Source organism: Mugil cephalus, chromosome 9 (assembly GCF_022458985.1).
Source record: "Mugil cephalus isolate CIBA_MC_2020 chromosome 9, CIBA_Mcephalus_1.1, whole genome shotgun sequence".
Taxonomy (NCBI): domain Eukaryota; kingdom Metazoa; phylum Chordata; class Actinopteri; order Mugiliformes; family Mugilidae; genus Mugil; species Mugil cephalus.
In genome coordinates this window covers 24303596-24328571 of record NC_061778.1, presented here as the reverse complement: position 1 = coordinate 24328571, position 24976 = coordinate 24303596, and the positions used below count along the sequence as shown (strand labels likewise).

At 40.5% G+C, this 24976-nt stretch overlaps 1 protein-coding gene across 1 annotated transcript in view; it reads right to left on the bottom strand.

Moving 5' to 3' along the window:
- The window catches only part of lekr1 (leucine, glutamate and lysine rich 1), a 77345-nt gene extending 53254 nt beyond the window's left edge, over window positions 1-24091 (bottom strand). Inside the window, exons 1-3 of the mRNA XM_047593353.1 lie at window positions 23973-24091; window positions 21444-21547; window positions 2890-3419 (exon numbers count right to left, since the gene is read on the bottom strand). Of these exons, the coding sequence (XP_047449309.1) occupies window positions 2890-3419; window positions 21444-21547; window positions 23973-23976 (638 nt within the window). The 5' untranslated portion in view covers window positions 23977-24091. The remainder of the gene's footprint in view (window positions 1-2889; window positions 3420-21443; window positions 21548-23972) is intronic.
- Between the last annotated feature and the right edge of the window lie 885 nt (window positions 24092-24976).

Genomic DNA, 24976 nt, shown 5'->3' with positions numbered 1-24976 from the left:
GGTGACGTGTAGAAAGGGCGCCTAACATCATGAAAAGTCACTCACGCAGACTCTGTGTCCTCTTCCCATTCCAAAAAGATAACATCTATAGGAGCCATATCAGAAGCCTCAGGATCAGCTATCTTTGTCTTTAACCCCTTCCATCCTACACACACAGGCAGCCCATTCATATAGCACTTCTCTCTGTAATATATAGTCTAACTACGTAGGCACTGAACCGTATAATGTTTTGTTGCATTTGTAGCAGACCCTGTACCTTGTGGTACTGGTAATCTAATCTCAATCTAGGAAATATATTGTACGGAAAATCAGACCACGGTCACACATTTCAAGCTGCTGTGTTTAACGGGGTCTCATGCTTATGCAGAATGTGAGTTAATTAAGTAACACTGCGATTATACAACAATTACTAACAAAATAAAGCGTTTAATTAAATATATATTCATGTTGATGGACATTTTCTCTCAAAATTTACATTTTTTTGCAAGTGTGCTTCACGTTTCCATGGCAATAAATGGGGTCTGACTAATAACTGGAACACAATCAGTCACGTCAATAGACTCCTGTGTGTAAAGGAACCTAGTTCACCACTACAGCAAATAATCCGAACCTTAGTAACGACCTAGCAACAGAATTGATTTTCTAGTCCCAGATGAGTGAACTCTGAGCTGATGCTCATGTTTTAACGCTGTCTCTGACTTAAATGGCATAAATGGCACAAATCTTTCATTTTTTTTTTTGGTTATTCTCATCCTCGTCCAACCATTCATCGAAACTGAGACCGATCCATTTCGTAGCATATTTTTTAGCCGTTTCCTGCTCCAGCTCTGACAGTTACAGTGTTACCATGGAGATGGATACAATGTTGCCACAGACTTGGCGGAGAGGTATTTTTAGTGATGAGTCAGCCGTGCTGTAATGCTGATTTGAGGACGTTCTAAATATCTTATTGACCAATCAGATTGCTTGGTCGGAACTACTTGTTGTATAATGCTTCGTCATCAGCACCAATATGGAGCATAAAAGTCAATAATATTGATATTCAACTGAAAAGTTTATGATGTCCCTTTCAGACAAGTCTGACAAAGAGAGATGGACATATCCATGAAAAACAGTTGTGTGGGTATGGGTTTGTACATGTCTAGGGCCAATATTTGAATGGTTTCCTACTAGTCACATTTAAGTGTGTCTGCATGAGAAAGTAATTACAACGAACAAGGCTTTTATCCTGTTTGCCCACAACATCCTCTAAAAGATGATCTATGTATGGTGTACACAGGGAACTTGTAGATGACGCTGCAGGTGTCTGTGCAGGTGTGGATGCATAGTACAATACAGTTGGTGTGACAAAGTCTCTTGTCACTGTTTTGTGTTTCAACAGCAGACTCTTTGGATGTTTTGGGCTGTCCATAACATACTCATGAGTCACGGCCTGTATTTCCTACACATATCCCAGAAGCTTAACTTGTCCTTTGATGACTCATCCTTTGTTTGGGGACATCTGGCTGAAAGCTGATGTAAGGGACATAACAGGAATCTGTTCATATGTGCTTGTGTGCCACATGCTACTTATTGGAACAAATACACACTTTCCCTTTGTAGGTGACGTCAGCTTTCACTGAATGTGAGTGCAAATTACCATCATAATATTTACCACTGTCTTTCTTATTTTACTGCAGACAGTACCAAGTAAGATTAAGTGAATGAATAAATATTTGCATGTACAGTATGTCTCCATCATAATTCTTTCTAATTCATCCGTACTGGTACCTATGATTTTTATTCAAATTCCACATTTCCAACAGTAAGACTTACACCAAATACAGCTATTTAGCTAAACATTCAGGTCTCTGTATAAAGAATGCCAACACTTTTTGCAATTGGGCGTTTACAGTCATCAGCATGGCTACAGACATATGACATAATGTGCTGCATTCATACAAGATAAGATAAGCCCTTACTGGCACTTCTAGGAGAAAATCCATTATAAATGTTCTTCTATAATTCTGAGGTATTTACTTTAGTTTTGTTTACCATGTATCAGACATTTAAGTTGATACTGAATCTATCTGACAGTTAACATGTTGTTTCACAATGGTTTGTTCCTGCGTCAGAACAGATGTGTATCCACTTCATTTAAAAGTGTCAGGTGGCGTGGATAGGTTGGCTGCACATCACAGGTGAGCCTGACTAGACTAGACAGTACAAGCCTGGAGTTTCTTGAGGCTGTTTCTTAAAGAGCAGTTTAACCATTGGAGGGTAATTTGTCCAGTGGAAAATCCATTTTATTAATAAGGACTCTTAAACATTTGCAAAAACCTACTCCATCTGCATAAGGAGAAAATCCTACACCATAACATTTTCACTCTTACACTGTTAAGAAACCAGTCAGGATATTGTTTGTCCAACTAACACCTCCACACTTCCTGATGCTAAAACAGACTCTGCCTCCTCATGTGTCATTCATCAACCTGATCCAAAGTTCCAAAAATATTACAAATACATTTTCCCTTTGCTGTTAACTGCAGGACATTTGTCAAACACTTAAGAAATGCCTTATTTCCTAACATACTAAGACGGATGTTGCCCACAACTGTTGTTTTTGTGGGAATTCAAGCCTTTTTTAGATGACTTACTGATAATAAAGGCACGGAAGATGATAGTACACGTTATAATTAAACAGCAAAGTTTGTTTCAAAGACGCACATACACACGCACGCATGCATGCACACACAAGTGCCAGTGGGATAGTTGATGTGTCTGAGAGATAGCTGTGTGTTTTTGTGTTAACAGCATGACTCACAGGATAATTGTCCACATGAAGCCTGGCATTAGCGATCTAGTTCACACCAGGGAATGGAAGCACAGACAAACACCTACAAACCTCACCTCTCTTCCAGCTGTTGGGTGTTTGTTCTCAGCTCGTCGACATTTTTATTGGCCTTTTGAAGTGCGTCACTCAGAACTTTCTCTCTCTCCTCAGCCCTTCTCTCCAGCTCCTCTCGCTGCCGCCTCAGTTTCTCTGCCTCCAAGACTGCCAGATCTCCTCTAAGACGTCTCTCTTTTTCTTCACAGATTTTCTGATACTCTTCTTCAACGTCTCTTCTGTTCGTCTCATGTTTTGCCTGAAATTCTTCTCTCAGAGCTCTCGCCGTGTCTCTGTTCCTCTCTTCAAGCTCTTTTCTTGTGTTTTGCTCTCTGATTTCTGCTTGTCTGTGCACCTCCAGGTGAAGTGACTTCTCCCACTCCATTCTTCCCAGCTCCAGTTCCTGACATCGGGCCTTCTCTCTCTGGGCGGCCTCTCTCAGTTCCTGGAGCTCGGCCTCTAACTGAGCCAGTTGGGTGTGGAGCTGATGGAACTCATGGAAAATGAGATAGCTTACACCGCAGTAAAGACAAACTGTCTCCGTGCGCTCCATCTGAGGGGAAAATACAAACAGTTTGTTCATTATTTGATATATGCAGCAATTTACAACAATTGCTGTTTAAAGGCGAAAACAGCTTTTAAACATGTGAATCAATTTGGAAAGTGTCTTTTCATAGCCACACCTCCATCTTTAAGGATGAATGAACTTGGTGTTAAAACATTTAAAAACTCTGCTGTCAGATTCAAACTAAATTTCAGTTGGTGTATTAAAGTAGTAGTCTAGATAAGGAAGAAAACACCACGAGTCAGTTCAGTTTCCATGTTTAAATAGAGGGAAATGATTAGGTTGGTGCAATAAATGTGACTATCTTGGTACCAAATAGTAACAATATACTTGGTATTGGTTGGATTAGTATGATTAATATATTTAATGTCATATATGTCTTTTTCCAAAAGTATGATGACCTTCTATTGAAGTTTGATGATTAAACCTGCACCACCAGCAGCATACAAACCAGCAATGGCTACAGATAATTATCACCTGAACACTTAATATATTGTATAAGAACAAAGCATTAATTTAAGAACTTCGGGGAAAAAACAAACGAACAAAAAAAATCCAAAGAGGCTGTCTAAATAAATACAAAGTAATAAAAACATATTTTGCTTAGTATCTGGTATCAAAGAGTGGATACATTTTGAATTTTATGTACTGGATGGGTCCTTTAAATTTCAACTGCTAACAGTCTAAAAAAAAAAACTTCAGACTGACAGCGATCAAAGTGTTCAGCCTCTGGTGCCAAAAACATCATTTTATTCTTTCTTATGTTCAAAGCACAGGAACACAGGCACTCTAATCCTTCCTTCAGATATTGTCTTCACCACTGTCTGTTCTCTCCCCAAATGATTTTTTCCTTCTTTCTGCATGTCGATGGTCTGTCCAAGCTACCGTCACTTCTTTCTGGCTCACGGAGGATAAGAGCTTTCATCCTCATGATGATATGATGATGGCAGAGAGGCGTCACGCTGACAGCTCCCATGTCAGAAAGCTGCAAATAGACTGCTACATGATGTAAACAAGGTGAAAAAGACTTGCAAACATGGCTGGCATGCTCAAGAAGACATTGATGAACAGAATGGCTCATTTAACTCAAGGCGCAGGGGTCATGTGGTTGCCTTTGCCAATGTGGCCTTCTACTTGTTTAAAAGAAAAGCTAATGGCCATGAAATTGCATGTGCACATTTTTTCTTTGAAGAGCAGGAAATCAATTCATAGTTCTTTGGTGATCCTGTGACTCCACATTAAGAGTGGAAATTACCATTTTCTAATGAGCGCATCTCTTTTCAAGGCATTCACATGGACATTCTTACTTCAGACACAAACTAGCTCATGTTTTGAAGACCCCATGACCTTTCCCTCATATGCCCCAAGGCACTTAACACCATATACTGATGCTAATGGTGGTTTTATTGCACTCATCCTGTTTTAAGTAATCCTTTAGAAAGGATATGAGGGGAAAGCAGAAAAAACGCAAAACATCATTTAAATGGTTAAGCCCATATTGCATTTACTGCTTCTTAACAAACTGGGTCACAGTAGAATCAGACATATCTATTTTCATTGATGAAATGCTATGTTAAAATGCAGCTGACAAAAGAATCCAATCATGTGCAAAAGGCCCAATTCTTGAATGTAGGACAATGCAAACATTATATGAATGATTTTCTTTCATTTTAACAATAATTAACTAAAACCTTAAAGACTGGCATCTCTACTCAGTTGTAGGACTGGAACAATGTGTTGATGCATTAGACTTTACCCCAAAAAGCCCAATTTTCAAATGTGTTCAAATGTCTTTACCAAATGACCCAATAAACTGGTCCTCTCTACACTTCCTTGGCAACAAAACTATTATGTACAAGCATCTCAAAAACAGATCACCATGTTATTCTCAAATGTTAAAATGACTAGACAACATCATGGGTATTTGGACTATTACATCAGGTTTTGTCTCATGTTTGGGGTTCAGTGGTTTGTAGTCTTTGTTGCATTCTCATCTGTTGTGTTTTAGCCAAGAACAAGACTTTCAAGAGCTAGCAAGGCAATGCTGTAAGCATTTTGTTTATGTACCTATTTACAAAATGAAACTAGTAAGTAAGTAAGTCATACTCAAGACTCTCTACAATAATTAATGTCAGAATATAATAACGTCACCTATTTTGCCCTCAGCTTATGGAATCATTAGTTAAGAATTAATCATTAGTTGCATCTCAGATGACTTTCAAGAGTTCATTCATTTTGTCCTATATGGTGATCCACAGCTACAGACATGAACAAATGCTAAATGCAATGACAGGAGAGACAAATAGAAGGGCACACGAAAAAGAATCTCAACCACTGCTCTAAAGTCCTAAAAAGACAATTGTTTTTTTTTTTCCTCGTTACAGTCTGAAGTCAAACAGAATGGCAGAATAGTTGACATGGATAGACAAAGCACACAACATCACTTAAAAGTGCTTTTGACATGACTGAACTGATTGACAGTGACACATGACTCAATTCTCTCCTTGTCTCCTCACCGGGGACATTCAACTTTCTTCTGTCCTCAGCTTCCAGAGCACCTTCTTGCTCTGTGTTAGCATCTTGTCTGTCCATGTCAGGTGAAGGTACAGATCATGTCTGTCTCATGTCTTCAGGACAGCGGGAATCTGTCTGTTATCAGCCCTGACAGAGACAGACAGACAGAGTTAATATGAGTTAAGAAAGACATAATAGTGGTTCTGTGGTCCCAGATGGGAGATACTAAACTGAATGCTCACATCAAAAATCTAAATCAAAAAAATCACATCCTAGCAATGACAATACTACCACGTTGACGTTTACCATATCTGTCATTTTTGTCCACTACAACTGGAGCTTTGTCTCTTTATTCTTTGTTCTCCTTGATTTCAACAATATCAAGACAAGACCAGAGCAAGAGCATTAAACAGTAACAGACGTGACTCTTGACTGGTTTTGATGCTGTCTATATATTTGGATTCTGACATAATAAAGACGAGGTGTTCTCCTAATCGTACAAGATTTTGTTGGAAATATGTCTTGCTGAAATCTGATTTCTTTTGTCCCAAAAAGTCTCAAAAAAAAATAAAAAAACAACTTAAACTGGGTAGTGAAGACCAGGGCCGCAACAACGCATCAGGGTAACTAATGATGTAGTTTCAGCAAATAGGATTATGTGTGTGGAATAGGTCTGTGTGTTGGTGTGTTGCCATGTTTATCCCAGTGATGGCAGCTCCCACTGCCAGACGTGAAGAAAATGAGCCATTCTCCAAAGAAGTGAAAACCAAACCATCAAATCGTGGAAATTCTTTAAACAGAAACCTACCGAATTGAATGCGTTGTAAGAATCAAATGGTCTATCACAGCAGCACAAGCATCTCAACATCTTATGACCTTCCAGTCTCGAAACGACAAGAAAAGAGCATTTGGGTTATTGCACAGAGTGGAGGTTTGATGCTAATGGCTAGCATGTCTAGTTGCAAGCAGTTTATTTGCACATATGGATCCGAACAACAAAAAAATATAGATTTCCACTAACAATATGCTCTAAGCAGCTGTAAGCAACTTTCAGGCAGATAATTGATACGTATGCATTTCCAATTACAATTGACCCCTGTCAATGAAGTTGAATAATATTCAATAAATTAACTGACTGATTGGAAAATTAAAATAATTAATAGATTAATCAAATGGAAAAATACATATATATATATATAATTTGTTGCAGCCCTAGTGAAGAAAGAAAAAGAGAGGAGGTAGTCTGTTAGGGTGGAGAAACCACCCCACAGCATGACAACTATTACATTGTGTTGCCACAGAATGCACTCTGGAGAATACGGGCTATTATCTCAGAGAGAGTAAGTGCGTGCAAGTGTGAGCAATATTTGGGACTGGGGCTCAGGGGGATTTAGTATTTACTGTGCAGATGTCCTTGTGGTTCCTGCGGACATACGTACAGCAAAACAAAAATGTTTATGTATGTGTGTGTGTGTGTATTGGAGGGGTACGTGGCTACTAAAAAAAAACTTATGCATGTAAATTTGTGCGCGTGTGATGTAGTCATGAAGACAGACAACAAGGGGGCAACACACGATGTTTAAGTGGCCTGAGGGCTAAATCGTGCCTCAGCGATGGCTTGACACACACACACACACACACACACACACAGAAGCTTCCTCACACTCATACAATCCAGCACAAACACATGTAAAGCACGTTTTGCACGAACAAGGGCAGATGAAAGACACAGACAGAAACACACACACCCAAAGACGAACAGATTGGCAAACAAGTGCACGCATTGTAGCGCACGCTGATACAAGCACAAACATGTACACGGGAACGAACAAAAGACAAAGACATAGACAGACAAATGCAAAGGCAAATTTTCTCACATAAGCATCTCCAGACAAACAGGAGCACTCACACAATCACTCGCTCACACAGAAACACACACATTATACGCAGCCTGAGGGCAGAGCGTCTGCGCCACCAGTGGGTCGTGCGCTCCTCGTGACTGACTTCGACCCCGCGGGGAGACCCCTCGCCCTCGGCACTGACACGTTCACTTAGCGCTCAAATGTGGAAAAACCAACCCGTCCACACGCACAACTGCTACCACACAGTAAGCGCACAAAAAAAAAAAACACCTGAAAGGAGGAGGAAGACAGAAGAGAGAGAGAGGATGTTTTGGATGAAACAGGACAGTGATGGAAGGAGAAAGGAGGAGTGAGGGAGAGGAGGAGAAACAATCTTGTTGTCATTTAAATGTTTCATGCCAGCAGCTGATGCCTCTCCCTACACACCAAACCTCTTTGTCCTCTAGTGCAGAGCAACACAGCTCGCCTTGTGTGTCTCTTATCGCTCTTTCATCCTGTCTCTTGATTGACCACATTAGTATGATTGGCTGCTGCCACAGACGGTTACACACATACAGCTCATATATTTGTACCACACTGATTTAGTTCATGTGTGCATGGATACTGTTTTATATAAAGGGTTAATAAATGTCTATTACAAAAAGGATTGGTGTCAATATGCTGATTGAAGTCAACATATATATAATTATGCAAAACACATATAATGCCTCCGGGTATATGGGTGATGTGTCAATCTTGAGTCAATAACCACATAGCACTGAATCATCAGTCTCTTACTGTAACTGAACCTCCACATCTAACAGGTACCAAGGCTGCTCTGTGTAAGGGTGTGTGTGTGTGTGTGTGTGTGTGTGTGTGTCTTGTGACTTGGATCCCCTCCACAGTCCATGTTATCACCACAATGCCTCTACGCTCCATCAATTAAACATAGGGCTATTACCCCTTGCCTGACGTGAAACATTTAAGAGGGGTGGAGTAGTGCAGGGGGTGCAGGTGGGTGCATTCTGTGGGTGGTTGGTGTCTTGCCAGGATGAGAAACATAATTAATTTACATGATGCTTTTTGAACTGTCTGTGTGTGTGTGCATCTGTCTGCAAATGTCTGCATTCGTTGTCTCGCGCTGCCATGGCAGAATAGACTGAAGATAAATACAGGAAAATAAATAAATACATTTTACAACTCCTCTCCTCTCTTTTTTGACTTGAAGTTCCGTTTCCACATCGCATCTCGTTCCCCTCCGCTCCGTCCTCCTGTCTTTCCTTCCTCCACCTCAGCCATCTCTTCCAAAACAACTGTCCTTTCCCTCCCTTCCCGATTCTCCCTCTTCAGCTACAGCTGCCGTGACCCATCTGGCTCATTAAAACACCAGAAGTGGGTCACTGTCACGAACACAGAGCCTTCATGTTGCACACACATACTGTACATGCAGAGACTAGACACACACACACACATACACACACACACATATGAATACGCATGTCCGTCCACACATCCAAACATGCATTCTGTGACCAAAAACAGGCAGACAGCAACTTACACACACAAGCACGCTACATGCACACACGTATTTCTATACCAATGCGCACACAAAGATTGTGATAAATGTGAAATGTCTGGAGCGTGTTATGACACGCTTTAGGATTTGAGCGCAATTCATTATCTCGACAACAAATGCAAATGCTTGCAGTGATGAAAAAAAACTCTAGGAATGTTCTTCTCGGTTCTCAAATATGTCACTGCAGTTTCTTGATACTTAACCTCCCAAAAAACTAAAAACTAAAAATAAATCCCATTTGTCCTCTAACTGTATTTGTCAAATAAGTAGAAGGTCAATGCTTTTAATGCAGCGGGCTACACATGCAGTCAGAAGTGGAGTTGGCCTCAGCACATATTCGGAGTAAACAATTTTTTTCTGTAATCATCATTCCTTGAAAACCCTTGAAAAACCTTGTGTACTTTGAAAAAGTGGGGATGTTAGAGGCACTACGGCCCATCCTCACAGACATATGGAGGCACATTTCAGTGCACAATGAAATCTGTTTAGAGATGTTATGCTGAGGTACAAGGCACTTAGGCACATTTTTTTATTTATTTTTTTTAATTTTTTTGGAAAGGGGAAGGCAGGGGGGTTGTTCCTGGAGGATTAAAGGCATTAGGATTAGGTTAAATCAAGTGATATGATGGTGGGTGATGGATTTAGGGAGGACAAACAAAGGCAGGAGTGCTGCCTCACATCGTACCTGGATCCTTCTAAACTCTTTCTCTTTTCAAATTCTCTCTCTTTCAATCTAACAAATGCTTTTTTTTTCCTTCCTATCTGCTAATCTGGCTCTTCATCCTGCTTCTGTCTCTGCCTGTGAAATCACAGACAGGATAGATCACGCAAGCATTTAAGAAGGGATTAAATAGTTAAGGGACTTATCCATGTTTTTTATCCCTAATTTTATGAAATGGTTTTTCTTTTTCGGACTGTGACAGTGTGTGAGAGCTTCCCAATGTGCCTGACAGAAAACATTGTCCAGCTGTGCTCTTGTTTTTTTTTGTTGTTTTTTTCTTATTTGTTTGTGAGATTTGTCACTTTGGGTGCGTGTGAGTGCTTTTGTTTTATGTTCGTTTTCCCTATATGTGTGTGTTTCTGATGTGTGTGTGCATATGCTTATATATGTGCATGCTCGGGATCGCATGTGTGCGTGTGATCAAGACAGCACTTCGTGACTGTGGCTTTGTTGATTTTTGCGACGATAAAGACCCCCTGTGGTGCTCAGTGTAGCGAGAGCCAACACTGAGATTCCACTCATCTGGACCCCATGGCGCACCGCACATCACATGACAAGCATGTGCGTGCGTGCGTGTGTGTCTGTGTGTGAGTGTTTATTAATGAGAACATGAGTGTAGATGTGGGCACAATGTGCGTGTCTATGTGAATGGATATGTTTCTAAGAATCTGGATGTGTGTGGAAGAGGGAAAAGGGGACGGGTTGTAGAAATCACATGGGATGGGGGAAAGAGCGAGAGGTGTGTGGGTAGAGAAGAGAGTGTTCATACAGATCTGTAGAGTGGATGAATCAAGTTGATGTATGTAAAATGCTCAGGTTGTGCCTGTGGGGAAGAATAACAAAAAGGAATCCATAGTCAATCAGTCGCACACATCTGGAGACGGACAGACTACGAAGCAGTCACAAGAAAGCCAGGACAAAGTCAGCAGGGCAGACAAAGGAAGTGAGGAGGAGTTTAGAGTATGTGTTGGAGAAGTGACTGAGACAGTGGGGGTGCCAAAAAATAGGAACCACAATAAAGCGAGGTCTTGTGGAGGGGTTTAATCCAGGGTTGCATGTATGTCGCGTGACTGACTGTCCTCTCGTTTGCATATCTTCCATTTCCTTGTCTTCCCTTCCTTGCCTGCCTGACCGCCCACCTTGCTGGCTTGCGTGGAAGCAGGGAAAGGGCAGTGGTAGGGAAAGAATCACCTATGGCTGCCTCAACCAGCTCTCAGCCACGCATCACATCACATACAAACATAGGGCAAGGCACAGCACGGCATGGCACGGCATGGCACAACAATAAACCAATAAACAACTAGCCCGAGGAGCAGGCAGCAGGGAGAGGTCCGGCGGTCACCATTTATTTCTGTGTATATGTGAACATTTGATTTTTTTTATTTATTTGTGGCAGTCAATCACAGCCACAGCTTAATATACAAGCTACCTATGATGTCCCATCATTAATATTGCTTATCAGATGTCAGATATCACCCAGAGGTGATTTTAAGAGCTAGTGGCATATGCTGTAAATTTAAATTTAGCCTAGCCTAGTGTTTACAAAGTGTAGACTTATAAATAAAGATTAAAATAAAATGGGAACTAGTCAAATGGAGAGGTTAGTTGTACACTGATATTTCTACACTGTACCTACCTGCTGGAACTGTAACCTAGTCAATGTATCTGACATAAAAACAAAACAAATTCACAGTTAGGCTGATATGATTTAAAGTTTGGGTGGCCAGTTCTTTCTAATTCTATGGATGCAGCCCTTTTCCTCTTTGTTTGATGGCTTCAGAAAATGTAGCCCATGAGGGCACAATCACATTCAGCCAGTGGAGAGAGAGACGTCATTCCCAGTGGTTGACTTCAATCCAGGAAAAGTTCCTGTTCCATCACTGGCAATAACTTACTAAATTGCAAAGCAACTTCCCAAAAAGGGGTTATCAGAAAGAGAGTCGGACAACAAAGGCAACAGTAAAGTGGAGAGATCAGGCTGGACTAATACTTTGACCATTTGCTAACTGTAACTAAAGACTTGTGGATTCACCTGTAACTAAGTCAATTTCATGTTTAGATTAGAGCCTTGAACTACAGTGTCGGGCCCACAAGTTTGGATATCTCTCATACAGACTGTATACTACATAATAGCACTAGGATTGCAATCATGGAGTGATAGCTTATAAAGCTCTTCCTGTTCTCGTTTGGTGGTTGGAGCTTATGACAGAGAGGTGCGGGCTGAGGGGGGGGGGGGGGGGGGCTGTATTGTTAAATTGTTTTACCTCCTTATGATGCATGCCCCAGCAAGTTCAAATAGTTTGGCACTGAAATTGTAAAATGTAGCCTCACTGCAGCTTCTGAAGCCATAGTGAGGTCCTGGTAGCCCTTTTGATTGGTCTTAATAATACAGTCCCATAACCCGAGCCCTGCAAGTGATGTGATGTGCAGTTTTAACCTCCAGTACTCAATGTAACATGCTATCGAAAGAGAGAAACACTGTATTATAATTTAATGATTCTTTCTCTTGGGGCCCTGGTTTGAAACACAGACAGAGTGCAGACATATGAGGTGAAGGCAGGACAGCAGGGCAGCCAATGAGAGAGAGAGGGAGAGAGAGAGAGAGAGAAGGGGGAGTATAGTGTGTTACATTAATCAGAGTTAGCAGACAACACATGTGCTTCCGTTAGCCTCACTAGGCCATGCATCACAACACACAGCTCGGCACGACATGGCACGGCATAGTAAGTAGAGAGGCTAGAGGAGGTAGCAACGCCTGAGCCGTGTGGATGTGTGCCTGTAACGCTGTGCATCATCACTTTCTTTTGTTGTTGTTTCGTCAATAAATCCTCACATTCTTAATTTATCTTACTTTACCTTACATTATTTGTTTGACATTCTAAGTGACTTCATAAAAGCCAGTGGTGCACCGTAAATGCAACATCATATAACCGTTTCAAGCAAGAAAACAAGCATATTGCCCGCAGTGTTTAACTCTTTTTAGAAGTCAGCTGCATTACACCTATGAATGAGTAAAACAGAGAAGATTTTAACTGTGCAAATGATGAGAGCATTGCATTACTAAAAGGCACCTCTTCAGCAACACAGACGGTTAAAATAAATGAATGTCTGGCTTTATCCTTGTGCAATAGTGTCATATAGCTCAGTGGCTGACATTTCCTAGAAGGAGTTTTTTTGTAAGCAACCACAAAAAACATGGCAGGTCAAGCTGTATTTAGCTGCTTATGTGCGAGCGATGAAAGCAGAAAGCAAAATTAGAGTATGAAATGATGAGAGATGCTGGTAACAGCAGTAGTAAATGGAATGCGAGCAAAAACACTTGTGTTAAAATCATGGAAAACGGTCATTTAAGGCAACTAGTACTATTTTAGTTAAAGCCGACTTAAAATGATTATGTAAAATTCTGGAAATACCTTCGTTGCACTCAAGCTCAGCTGTTACCTGCGTCATTCTGACATGACATGAGAGCAGTTTTACTACACAACAATATGACAGAAATGTGCAACACTACTTAAAGTGAATGTTTATCTATTTATGGGACTGACAGCCATCAAACTTGATTAATGTGTGTCTTTCAAAATCTATTACCAGAGTGGTTGGCATGGCAACTGCTTCCTAAAAGCAACAGTGACCCTGTAATGACCCATGGATTATCATGCATTATTGTCACTTTGCATTAACCCGATTCAGACAATACCCATGACAATATTGCACAATAATCCCCCTACTGTCTGTCTGTCATTAAAGCAGATCAGCATTCACCTGATGAATCCCCGTTACATCCCCATGTCTCTCATAATCTCCCTCTCTTCAGTCAGATTTAAGAAAACTGCCTGAAAATGGGTCTGAACAGTTAAGGTAGAATAAGAAAACAGCCCGAACAAGAGAGGGGAGGAGATACGCACACTAGAGTGAACGGACAACACTTGTGTTACTACTACCCAGCGCCTTCCTGAAGTATAATTGAGGAGGACCATCTGGAAAAAAAAGGGGCGTAGTGATTCTGGTTTGAAACTATACATTATTCAAGGAAAGTACAGCTGAGGGAATGAAAGTGAAAGAAAGTTAGACAGACAAAGATAGAAGAAAAATATGTGTAGCTCGGCGTAATTTACTGGGACATGTGGCTTGTGTCTCCTCTCCTGTTTTCTCCTAGAAGGCTTTGCCATGTTCACATTAAAAATGAATGGAGGGAAAAGGAGAGGACGAGAATTTGAGAGTCCTCGGTTGGATGGTCAATATTCAGAGGCACGAAAAGACATGACAGAGGCTACGACTTTGATTTACACCTTCAGAGCGCATCTAGCCGGTTAGTTTCCCCAGTTTTGGTGGTGTCACAAACCATTAGCACTAGTCTGACCCTGTCTGTGCAAATGACGTAATTAAACAAAGTGATGAAGTTAAAAGGCCACACACAAGACTAAACTATCGACCTGCTGATCAGCATGACTCGGGAGAGGGCAGCTCTGTAGACACGTCCTCTGTGTATGTGCTAGGTTTCTGGTCCAGACACAGGTGACGTGTTTTGTTCCTTCAAGAAATGCTGTGGCTCTGTTCCACTTGGATAAGTAGAGAAAGACATTTTTTTATATATAAAAACAGCTATAACCAATTTTCATGATGATAAAACAGCAAAGCAGAGCAGCAGCAAAGCAAATACGCATATATAGGTATCACAGCCATGGATAAGCCATCAGCAGATAGACAGGTCTTTTCATCCAAAACATATGAAACAAACACCTGTGATATTCTAAAAGGGGCACACATTTTTCAACTCATTCCACGTTGTGAGCCTATTAGGATGCTAAACTTCACACAGAGCTTCAGGGCCACAGGCACTTACTTGTGCCAGAATTACTAGAGAGTAACACGTTTGATTTTAGTTTGAGAGAAACAAAAGATGGAGTTACATAGATATTAAGTGGTCAGATAAAGAGATGGAGGATCGTGGTTTGGTTGAGCTGTCACACAGCAAAGGTGATTTGTCTCTTTTATAACTGTATAATCGACATACGGATGCCAGTGTGCCCACAGCATGGGCTCTGATTACAGCTGATTACATCCACAAGTCTGTGGCGTACACCAGGAATCACACGGTGGCTGTAACAGTCGTTGTGCAGTTTGGAAGTGAAGTCTGCCTTCAGGACAGGACAATGGAAAAACAAAAATAATAACTCAACCTAAAAGTTAAGCTTCACAACATGTGTTATGGTGTATGTTTTCTAGTCATTATCCAGAAAAACAGTGGCTCCATCAGCTCCTCATTCTTTGATTTGTTAAATTGTGAGAAACCATATACATATATACGTGATCTATCTGAATTCTAATTCTTCCACTTCATGTCAATGGCTATGTACTGTATGTTCTATAGTTACTTATGGGAAATAATCCAGGACCCAAGAACATAATTTCATTCCATCTCATGCTTCTGTATGGTTGCAAATGATAAATAAAAATCCTTGAATCCTTGAGTCTTTGATCGAGTGAATCTCTGAGAGTCATGTTAATTGCAGCCATTGTTGCAAAGATGGTGCAGAAATGAAAAAAGTTTAAGCCAGGAATACAAAAATGCCTCAATACAGTTTTAACTGAGGTTCTGAAACAGTAGTGATAGGGACCCAAACCAGTAACTGGGAACAAATGCTGCATCTATGCTTTGTTAGACTTTCTATAGACCTACACAAGAGGCCTGAGGTTTGGTCATGAACAGGTGACTGGTAGGTGATAGTCTAGCAGGAAGGAATGAGTAGATGGACCTCTCAGAATCCATGGATCAAGTGAAACTGTTTTGACATAGTGTGAGAGTGGGCACATAAACAATGCCACTGTGTCTCTTAGAAACACATAGACAACATCTACCTACCTTTCTACTGGTGTCAGAACAAAGAAAGAGAAAGGTCCTCACAACAGATGCTGATAAATTAACCACTTGTTGGACAGTAAAAAAACATATCAGTCAAAAAAAAAAAAAAAGAAATACTTAAACACTAGGGGTGGGTATTGGCAAGGACTTCACAATATGATACGTATCACAATGCTTGAGTCACCATATGATACATTATTGCGATATTCTAGATAGTTCACTGAGAAATTTCAAATGCCGCTTAAAATACACATTGTGTATACGTCAGATGACAGTGATAATTCATTGGACAAGCTGAGTCAAAAAACAATAATCAAAATGATCCATTTCCACTTCATTGCACTCTCACAGAAAAATGATGATGGAGGTGTGCAAGTCATTCACGACTGGCCCAAAACATGAGTTTTTCCTTTATAATAGATATTAAGACTTTCAAAATTTATATTGTATCAGAAGAAAAAGCAATATATTGCCATATCGCTATTTTTCCCCACTCAAGTTCATAGACTGTGTTTTTGTGACATGAAAGATGTAATGGAAAATTTGAACATAATAATCACTTGAAAATGTGAGCTAACTTTGTATGTACTATGACTGGCGTATTCCTAATGACTTTTTGAGATTACACACATAGTCATTCCTTTACAATTCAGTATTCAGACAGGCTACTTAGATCAGTCCCATAAATTTATGTTTTGAGATCTGGATAAAATTCCTCCCTGACCCTGGTGGCCAAATTCATAACTAGTCTGGAAGCCATTATGTCAGCAAATAGAGTCTATAAGCAGTGGTGGTTTGTATGGATTAAAATTCCCTGCCTGAACTGTGGTTTCAGTCAGACAGGCAACGAAACATGGGGGAAAAGTAGTATGTACGTTGTTGAGAATCCAGAGTGGGGATAGCAGTCTCTGTCTGGCTGAACTGTAACGCACTGTAACGTGAAAGCACTTGTACATAAAACTCCTGAATTATGAACTAAAGTATGAGTGTGACAGGTAGTGTGTACATACAGTGGTATGACATGTGTGTCTGTGTGCTATTATTTAAGCAGCAATGTTTTGTCTATAATGTCCCGAGAAAGGAAAAAGAAAAAGCTACAGTAGACACTTATTACAATTAAGTATATTCCTTTTTTTCCTATTCTGTCTCTACATTTTTCACTCTCCACTCGGTCTCTAATTATCTCTGAAAGTGAACGTCTTGTCCTGTTACACTGTGTTTCAGAGCTCCTCACAAATCACAACATTTCAGAAATTATTGTAAGTATTGTCTCTCTACTTGCTTCTCTTGCTTCTTCTCTGCTCTCTCTATGCGCTTCCCTCTTTTTAGAAGGTGAACGTGAACGTCTTGTCCTGTTACACTGTGTGTTTGAGCTCCTCTCAGGCTGCTTGAGCAGTGAAGGGGTAGTACCAGCAGCTAATGGAGAACAAGAGGTGCTCAGTTGCTGCCTAAAAAGCCTGTGGTGTACTCTGCTGGGTGCTGCACCGAAAACAACTAATCCTTCAGCCACATTTGGACTAGAACACGCTGCCAAGAAACAGGTAACGGGCCTTCCATGTTTAAGGGCCTGTAAAAGACCTTGCATTAAGATCCAATCTGGGCTATCCGACCGCAAGTAATCTGCTTGAGGTACGTGTGTTCAGACCTGCCACTGAACATGCGTACCTCCAAATGTGTCTCCAGATCTGATCTCAGTTGCGTGCTCTGTATGCAAAGTGGAATATTTTAAGGGTCACTTTGACAGCTTGGAGAAAAAGCCTATCAGGCAAAGGAACGAGTGGAAAAGATGTGTTTTGAGGCTATGTCCAGGCCAACAATAGTAATTAGCACAGCGGGGGTCCTGAACAGTGATGTATAGTAAGGTCCATGACTGGTGAGGCACAAATTTACAATTATGAAACCAATGAGTTAACGTAAATTCCACAATAACTGGTTAAGTTTCATGTCTCAAATGAACATTCTTTATATGTAAGATATCTGGCCAAAGGAACAATGAACAAATCTATAGTGGTTAAGGGAGAGAATAAGAGTGAGCCACAGTTCCACAATTCATTTATGCTCATTCAACGTGAGAGGACCCAGTGTGAAAAGCAAACAACATAAATGGAAATATTTTAATTTAAAACCAAATGGTCACTTTAATCAAATAGCCAATAGTAATGCTGAGTTGTTAAATATATTCTGATGATTTGATCCATTTTTAATACAGACTGTTCAACTAAATATTTCATCATTTACCACTTACTGTTTATACTGAAAGTCTAGTATTGAGAATTTTTTAAGGTTAGATATACAATCTTCCTTCTGGGCTTTCACACAGAGAAAAGTTGCCAACAAACGGGCTCTAGCCGTACAGTTGACTCAGTGTGGAAGAAGAGCAACAGCATGAAACTGTGGCTCATAGTGATGGGAAGTTCAGCTCTTTTACTCCTCTAACAGTAAGATATTCACTTCTTTTTTCCTGTTCATTGTCAGCGGAGAAGATAACACAATCACTGATAACTTTGAAGAGTACTAAAATCTTGTCTCACAGTATTACAAACTATTCTGCACTGTTCTGACATCGGATAAATCTTCAAATGAATGCTTCAAAGTTTTATTAGATTATTTTTTTCCATTAACTCCTTAATCAACACACCAACCATCATCTGACCACTGACTTGGGAAAGTAGTTGCTTTTTTTGATTCCAAAACCATGAACTATCCATGAAAGATGAATATAAATATGAGGATTTCTCTCTGCCCCTGAATAATGACTGCTAATGTGTTTTTAAGGAAGACAAAGCAAGGGATTAAAGGAAGAGTGACTTCTTCACATGACACACGATGAAATTGAAAGGCAGCATTTGTTCTCAGCATATTTGAGATAAACTGAATGTTTTTTCTTCACAGAAATATGACGTAAAAAAAGAACGATAAAATGGTTCTCTACCATTCTTTTAATCTCAACCAAGTAATTAATTTAAAATGAAGTTGGGACACAACAGAAAAACGTGTGCTCTAATTTAAAAAATGAATGCATTCACAGTAAAAATGCAGAATAATTCTGTGGCAGTTCAAACCACACCAATCTGGCATAACATTATGACCACCTTCCTATTCCTATTGTGTAGGTCTCCGTTGTGCCTCCAAAACATTTGTGACTCATCAGCGAATGGACATGGGTCTTCTGAGGGTGTCCTGTGGTGTCTGGTAACAGAGTGTTAGTGGGGGTCTTTGGGTCCTATGGGTTGAGGGGAGGGGCCTCTGTGGATCATCCTACAGATACTTGATCAGCTTGGGATCTAGTGAATTTGGAGGCCAGGTCAACATCTTGTGCTGTTCTCCATGTTTTTTTAGTTTGTGTGTGTGTTTGTGTCAGGCAGCATGTTTTAAGTTGTTCCTTAACCATTATTGTGTGTGTGTCAGCCTGCATCCTGTCATTGCTGTGCTGTGGGGGAGTCTGGTCTGGTCTGGTCTAGGTGGGTGGTACATGTAACATCCACATGAATACCAGGTCCAAAAGTTTCCCAGAACAATACTAAATTCTCACAAGATGGTCAATGTTATTTACCACCGACAGTGGTTTTAATGTTGTGGCACATCGGTGTGAATGGGAAGCAGGATGCCCTGGATAAGCTGGTAAGACGAGATGAGGGCTACTAAAAATACATAGATTCCTGGAAGTGAAAAGCTATGAGTTTACAATGCGCATCACTTGCACATTCTTAAAATGAGGTGTCACACCCTGTCTAACATTATCTCCTTCATTCCGCTATTGTTTTGCAGTGTATGAGTGGATGTTTTCATGTGTACACTACATGTACCTGTGGTGCTATTTCAGCTGCATCCTTGTAAGTGTGGAGTCACAATAAACACACTTGTTGACATCAAAGTTCACAGCAAGTAGTGTTTCAGCGCCAGAGTGTGTGTTTGGGAGGCCTGGCGTGTGTGTGTGTGTGAGTGTGTGTGTGTGTGTGTGTATGTGTAACCGCAGCCCTCTCCTTCTCAGCAGCCCACCATTAAACCTTAGTGCCAGCCCTCTTCCAGCACACCAGGATTAACAGCACTTAAACGGGCCTGTTAGTACACCGCCTCCTCTCTGCCTCCCACACCGACTAGTACATATAGTGCTGCCCACAGCTCTGTGCCTGTTTTTTTGTTCTCCGCACGCCCCCCAGCCACCTAAGCCTCCTCCAATAAATGGTGCTGAAGTGCACTCAGCAGGGGGCTAAGCCCAGAACATCCTCTATTTTACGGACCTATTGGAATCTGAGTAGATGACAGGGGAATATAGGGAGGGAGGGAGGTAGATCCCAAGACTGGGCAAAACACCAGTTTCTCCCTCTCTCTGCTTCTCTCTCTCTCTATCTCTTGCTCTTAGTTATTGTCACTCTGTCTATGTTTCTGCTTGTATGTGTTGAATCATAAAAATAAGGACAGAAATGAATGAATAGCACAGAAATCAATCAATAAAAGGAATTTCCATTTAAGTCTGTTGGCTGCAGTGTAGCAGCAGGCGGAACAAGGGCTGGACGGATGAGAAAATTAGTTCACTGTGCATGTGGGCATGGGGGACTGCTGGGGGGACTGGGGGATTTTACATCTACATGGGCATGGAACGGCCATGCTCACATGATACCAGGCTGAGCATTGTCCGCAGCCATCTACTGGCCTAAATGAGAAATTCCAGAAATTACTCGAAAGCACCAGACAGAAGAACTGAGACAGCAAACAGGAAGAGTGGGAAGAGCCCAGAGAGAGATTAGTCTCACAGTGTAATATTAGTACTATGGGCTCGCTTCACTGTATCATACTATATCTAATGGATCATATTGACATATGTAATTTTACTTTTATCAGCTTGAAAATAATAATTACTTCAACTCTTTAGAAATAATAATCTCCATCGCTAGACAGATTATAGTTGTAGTTATAGTTGCAATAACTGGTAATAGACACCATACGTGATTCCTGTTTGAAATGTAAAAGCAGGAGCTATTCCATGATCATTTATATTCGTCCCATATGGCACATCATATGGGAATATGCAACTGCCACCTGACTTGACGGGGACATAAAAGCAACACGCCGTCATTGCCATGTTACTTCCCACATGCTTTATCTTAAAACAGATGGAACACTAAAAGAGAAGACGCTGTCCTATTTTTCTTTAATTCAGATCATATGGATTACTGTGGCATATGGAGAGGGTGCAGTGTTGAAACACTCATCAGCATGTAACTAATGTGTTTTCAACACATTTATGTTTCTGTGTTGTATGAAATGCACACATTTGTTAACAGCATATGTTGTGACAATATGGTCTCTCCTTAGCATGCTGCTTTGAAATGTGACATACACCATAGTCCTGAACTAAATGCAGGTATGTGTTTCACAAAAATTCCATATTGATTAACTTGAGATGGGAGTTTTTGTTCTGGTAAATCCAGCCAAAAAAAAAACAGTCAGGTTTTCCAGTCATTTTCAGGAAGATATTTTTTGAATCAGTGATTACCTTTTTTATTTCTTCAGGCAGTGGGTAGACCGGAGGACATTGAAGAACCGCCTTAATTTCATTCTCCTCCACCTGCTCTGTCTCCATAAATCCCTCCTTGTCTCCTAGAAACAAGGGGCAGAATTAGCCAGGCTGGAAATGGTCAACATGCAGGTCTGTATTAGTTGTATAATGTTTTTGCTGTTTTGCTGTATAAGTTTTTTATTTAGTGCTGCAAACCAACACTTAATGTTGACTGAATGTTTGGTATTTTTTTGATAAATGATTAATAGCTTGTCAATGCTATGTAGGAATTTAATGGAGAAATAAACATTTACATGTCTTTTGTATACTGTAAATATTTAAGATCTTAAGAGGTAACTACTGTGTCTGTATTTACCATATTCCTGTATTAAAAACCCTGATGCTCCCAGAAGTTAAGATAAAACCAAAAGCCTACCTACTTCTACAATCACTAATTCTGATATTAATCCAAGACACTGTGTTTTACACGAAATCAGGAAAACTCCTCTTTTCGTGATAAAAGTGTGTAGTATATTTAAACTGATGAAGAGTGCTTTGCCTTTGAGGTTAATGTAATGATAAATCCCTTAGCGTGATGTCCACCATATTAAACCCATTTGATGTAAACTCTATTCAATAGATGAATCAGTCAAGCTTATGAGCTTAAGGACTGTAGATTATGGCATTTCATGACTAAAGGTACTTTTTACTTCACAGCCATACATTAGCCCGTCCTTCACTGCAGTGCAACACAAGAACTGGTTCAACCTACAAGTGTGGAAATTTTCCACAAGACAAAAATCTTATGAATATTTTAGTTCATGTTGTTGTTAATTAATGACAAAGGGAATACCATTACTTTGTGTATGTTGTGTTATCCGTTTTGAGGTTGCAGTCCCCACTGAGTAATAGTGATTTCTGAGAGCCAGTTATGTGGCCATAGGTGCAGGAGGTTGTGTGAGGAGGTCTGCCTATCTGTGCGTGCACACTTTCAGGGCCTATATCAGCTCACCATTAGCGAGTAGAAATCAACACGCTGACCTCCAATTAAATACCTCCGGCTAACTTAGGGCTAGAGGTCAGTCCTATCAGATGGTCCCTTGCTACATGCCAGACATTAAAAGCCCTTGCAGGCCAACTCACAGAAATAGAGTGAGAAGACACGTGGGAAATGTATAGCACAAACACACAACCATTTGGCCACCAGCACAATGCACACACAAACGTTCATTCAACTATATGCAATCTAATTGATAGACAGGGAGCTTTGTCTTGAGGCACAAACTAAAACCTGCATGCATTAATAAACAGGCGCGGGTACTCCCTCTGTTTCCTTCGCCCTCACATGCCAGTGCAGACACACTGGCCCTGCCCAGCCAAAGAAGAGGCTTCATGCTCATGCACACTGATAGCTTGATTGCCCCCCTACTGTCTCTAGGCTCTGCCTTTAAAACACAGCAGAGATCCTCAATCACCAGCTCACACAACACAAATGAATTAGTAACACCGTGTGACAGCACTAAGCAAGCCTGTCCGTTTGAATGGAACTATAAAGGACTGAATCTGCATGACAACTGTCCCCCTGTGACATTTTGTCCGTTTTAGCCCTGATTGAACTATTAATCAGTCTTACGTGTGAGAGGCAAGCTGTTTATAAACTCATCTATTCTGCATGGACGCATGCCTGAATCGTGAGAGGAAGCATGCACGGACATCATCGTCAGTCGTGAGAGCTCACAGTTTGGTTTGAGCATGAGCACAAGCATTGAGAGGGCAAGAAGTATTTGGTTCCCTTTGGTTGCTAAGGCAGAGAGGACCAAAGAATAAGATATCTCCAACCAACCTCATCCAGAACAAGGCACATGGAGATAAACTGATCATGACACAGCAGCATTAAGAATTTTTTTTTTTTTTTAAGTAAAACATTGCTAGACTCTAGCTGCCCACACTTTGAGAAAATACCTCATAATTATATAATCTTTTTTATGGTTTAAAATACAAAGCACAAACTTGTCTACATAACACATTTAAGAACAGCTTGTAGGCTTGCACAGATTCGATAAAGTGTTTTAATAATTGTTAATTTAGTAATCACAGTGCACCTATTAACCACCTTAAACTGCAAGCAGTTGAGGGATTGACAGATCCCAAATAAATTCAGCAACAGGACCCATGACCCCAAAACATAGAGCCGGTCATTATGTCCTCTTGCAAATTAAGGCTTCAAATATCACAATGTGGACCAATCAGCTTAGCAGTGTGTGGACTATTGTGCCCAAAAGCATATTTTTTTAGATGTGAGGCAAGTAAACATTATCTACTGTGAACTCAAAACTAGTAGGGTTTAGTAGTGTGACGGAAATAAACAGAAGTATTCGCAAAGCAATGATGAATTTGAGCTAATTTTAGCTCATCTCAAACATAGTCGTTATACTGTAAACAAATCAGTGCTTCGCTCAGATAATTCACAGCAGTCATACGAGAATGCAGTCTTGTTGTTCTAACCTGTAACAAACCTCTACTTACCCATTTCTCATTACTCCTGTTTGGAAAAAAAGCGAAAAAAATAAAATAAAACAAACATTGAACTTTTAACTGCCGTGGTGTATGTTGGCTGTTGCCATGGCTACGACGTTATAGTGTCACGTAGCCACGCAGCCCAGAACGTCATCCAACCAAACGACAGTGCGAGCACAGGAAGTCTTTTTTCTACCAAAATAAAAGCTGCTAAAGTTATTTATGGTCCTACACGAGCCAGCTCACTTCAAGTGACTGCAAGTAATTTTTTGCTGTTTACAAAAAATGTCGTAGATAAAAGGAAATATGCCTGTTCACACAGTCATGGTCAGACGTTCAGTGGAAGCTTCTCATTTTACACACTTGAGCAACAGTTAGCCCTGACCACAACTGCTTCAGTCTCAGGGGATGGAAATTTCAGTTGGTAGTGGTCATCACTTCAGCTTTATGCTTTGGCAGCTGGAAGCCTCACATGACAGGAAAGACCCCGATTGACACAAACAGGCCAATTGCATTCCTGTGGTTGTGTGACTGCAACAACAGAGTTAAAAAATGGAGGGTGGTTATGAGATACAGGGATGTGAAACTGATCTTATTTTTCTCACATAATTTGATACATTCATGATATATCCAGCAAGTATAGTTTCCATATTGTCAGAAACACACAAAACATAAAGCTGCAAAACGTGCAAAAAAAAAATAATAATTGTTAAAATGAATTAATTGAAGTAAATGGAGACTGCACACTGACTGTGCCATGAGGTCACATTATCCGAGCTTTGAATGCATGCATGCACAGGTCACACTCCATGCTGCGTGTGGGATGTATGCATTTAATTCATTACCTCAGAACAAATATGAGCTAGTGACCAGAGGTTCACGTACCGGCTTCTACGGGGCCAATCGTTTAATGGTAATAGATTGTTCATAAGTATCTTCAGAAATACATTTATGCTTTTGCACGTGACATTATTGTCCTTATTTTCCGGGACTGACAAAAGCAATCTTTATAA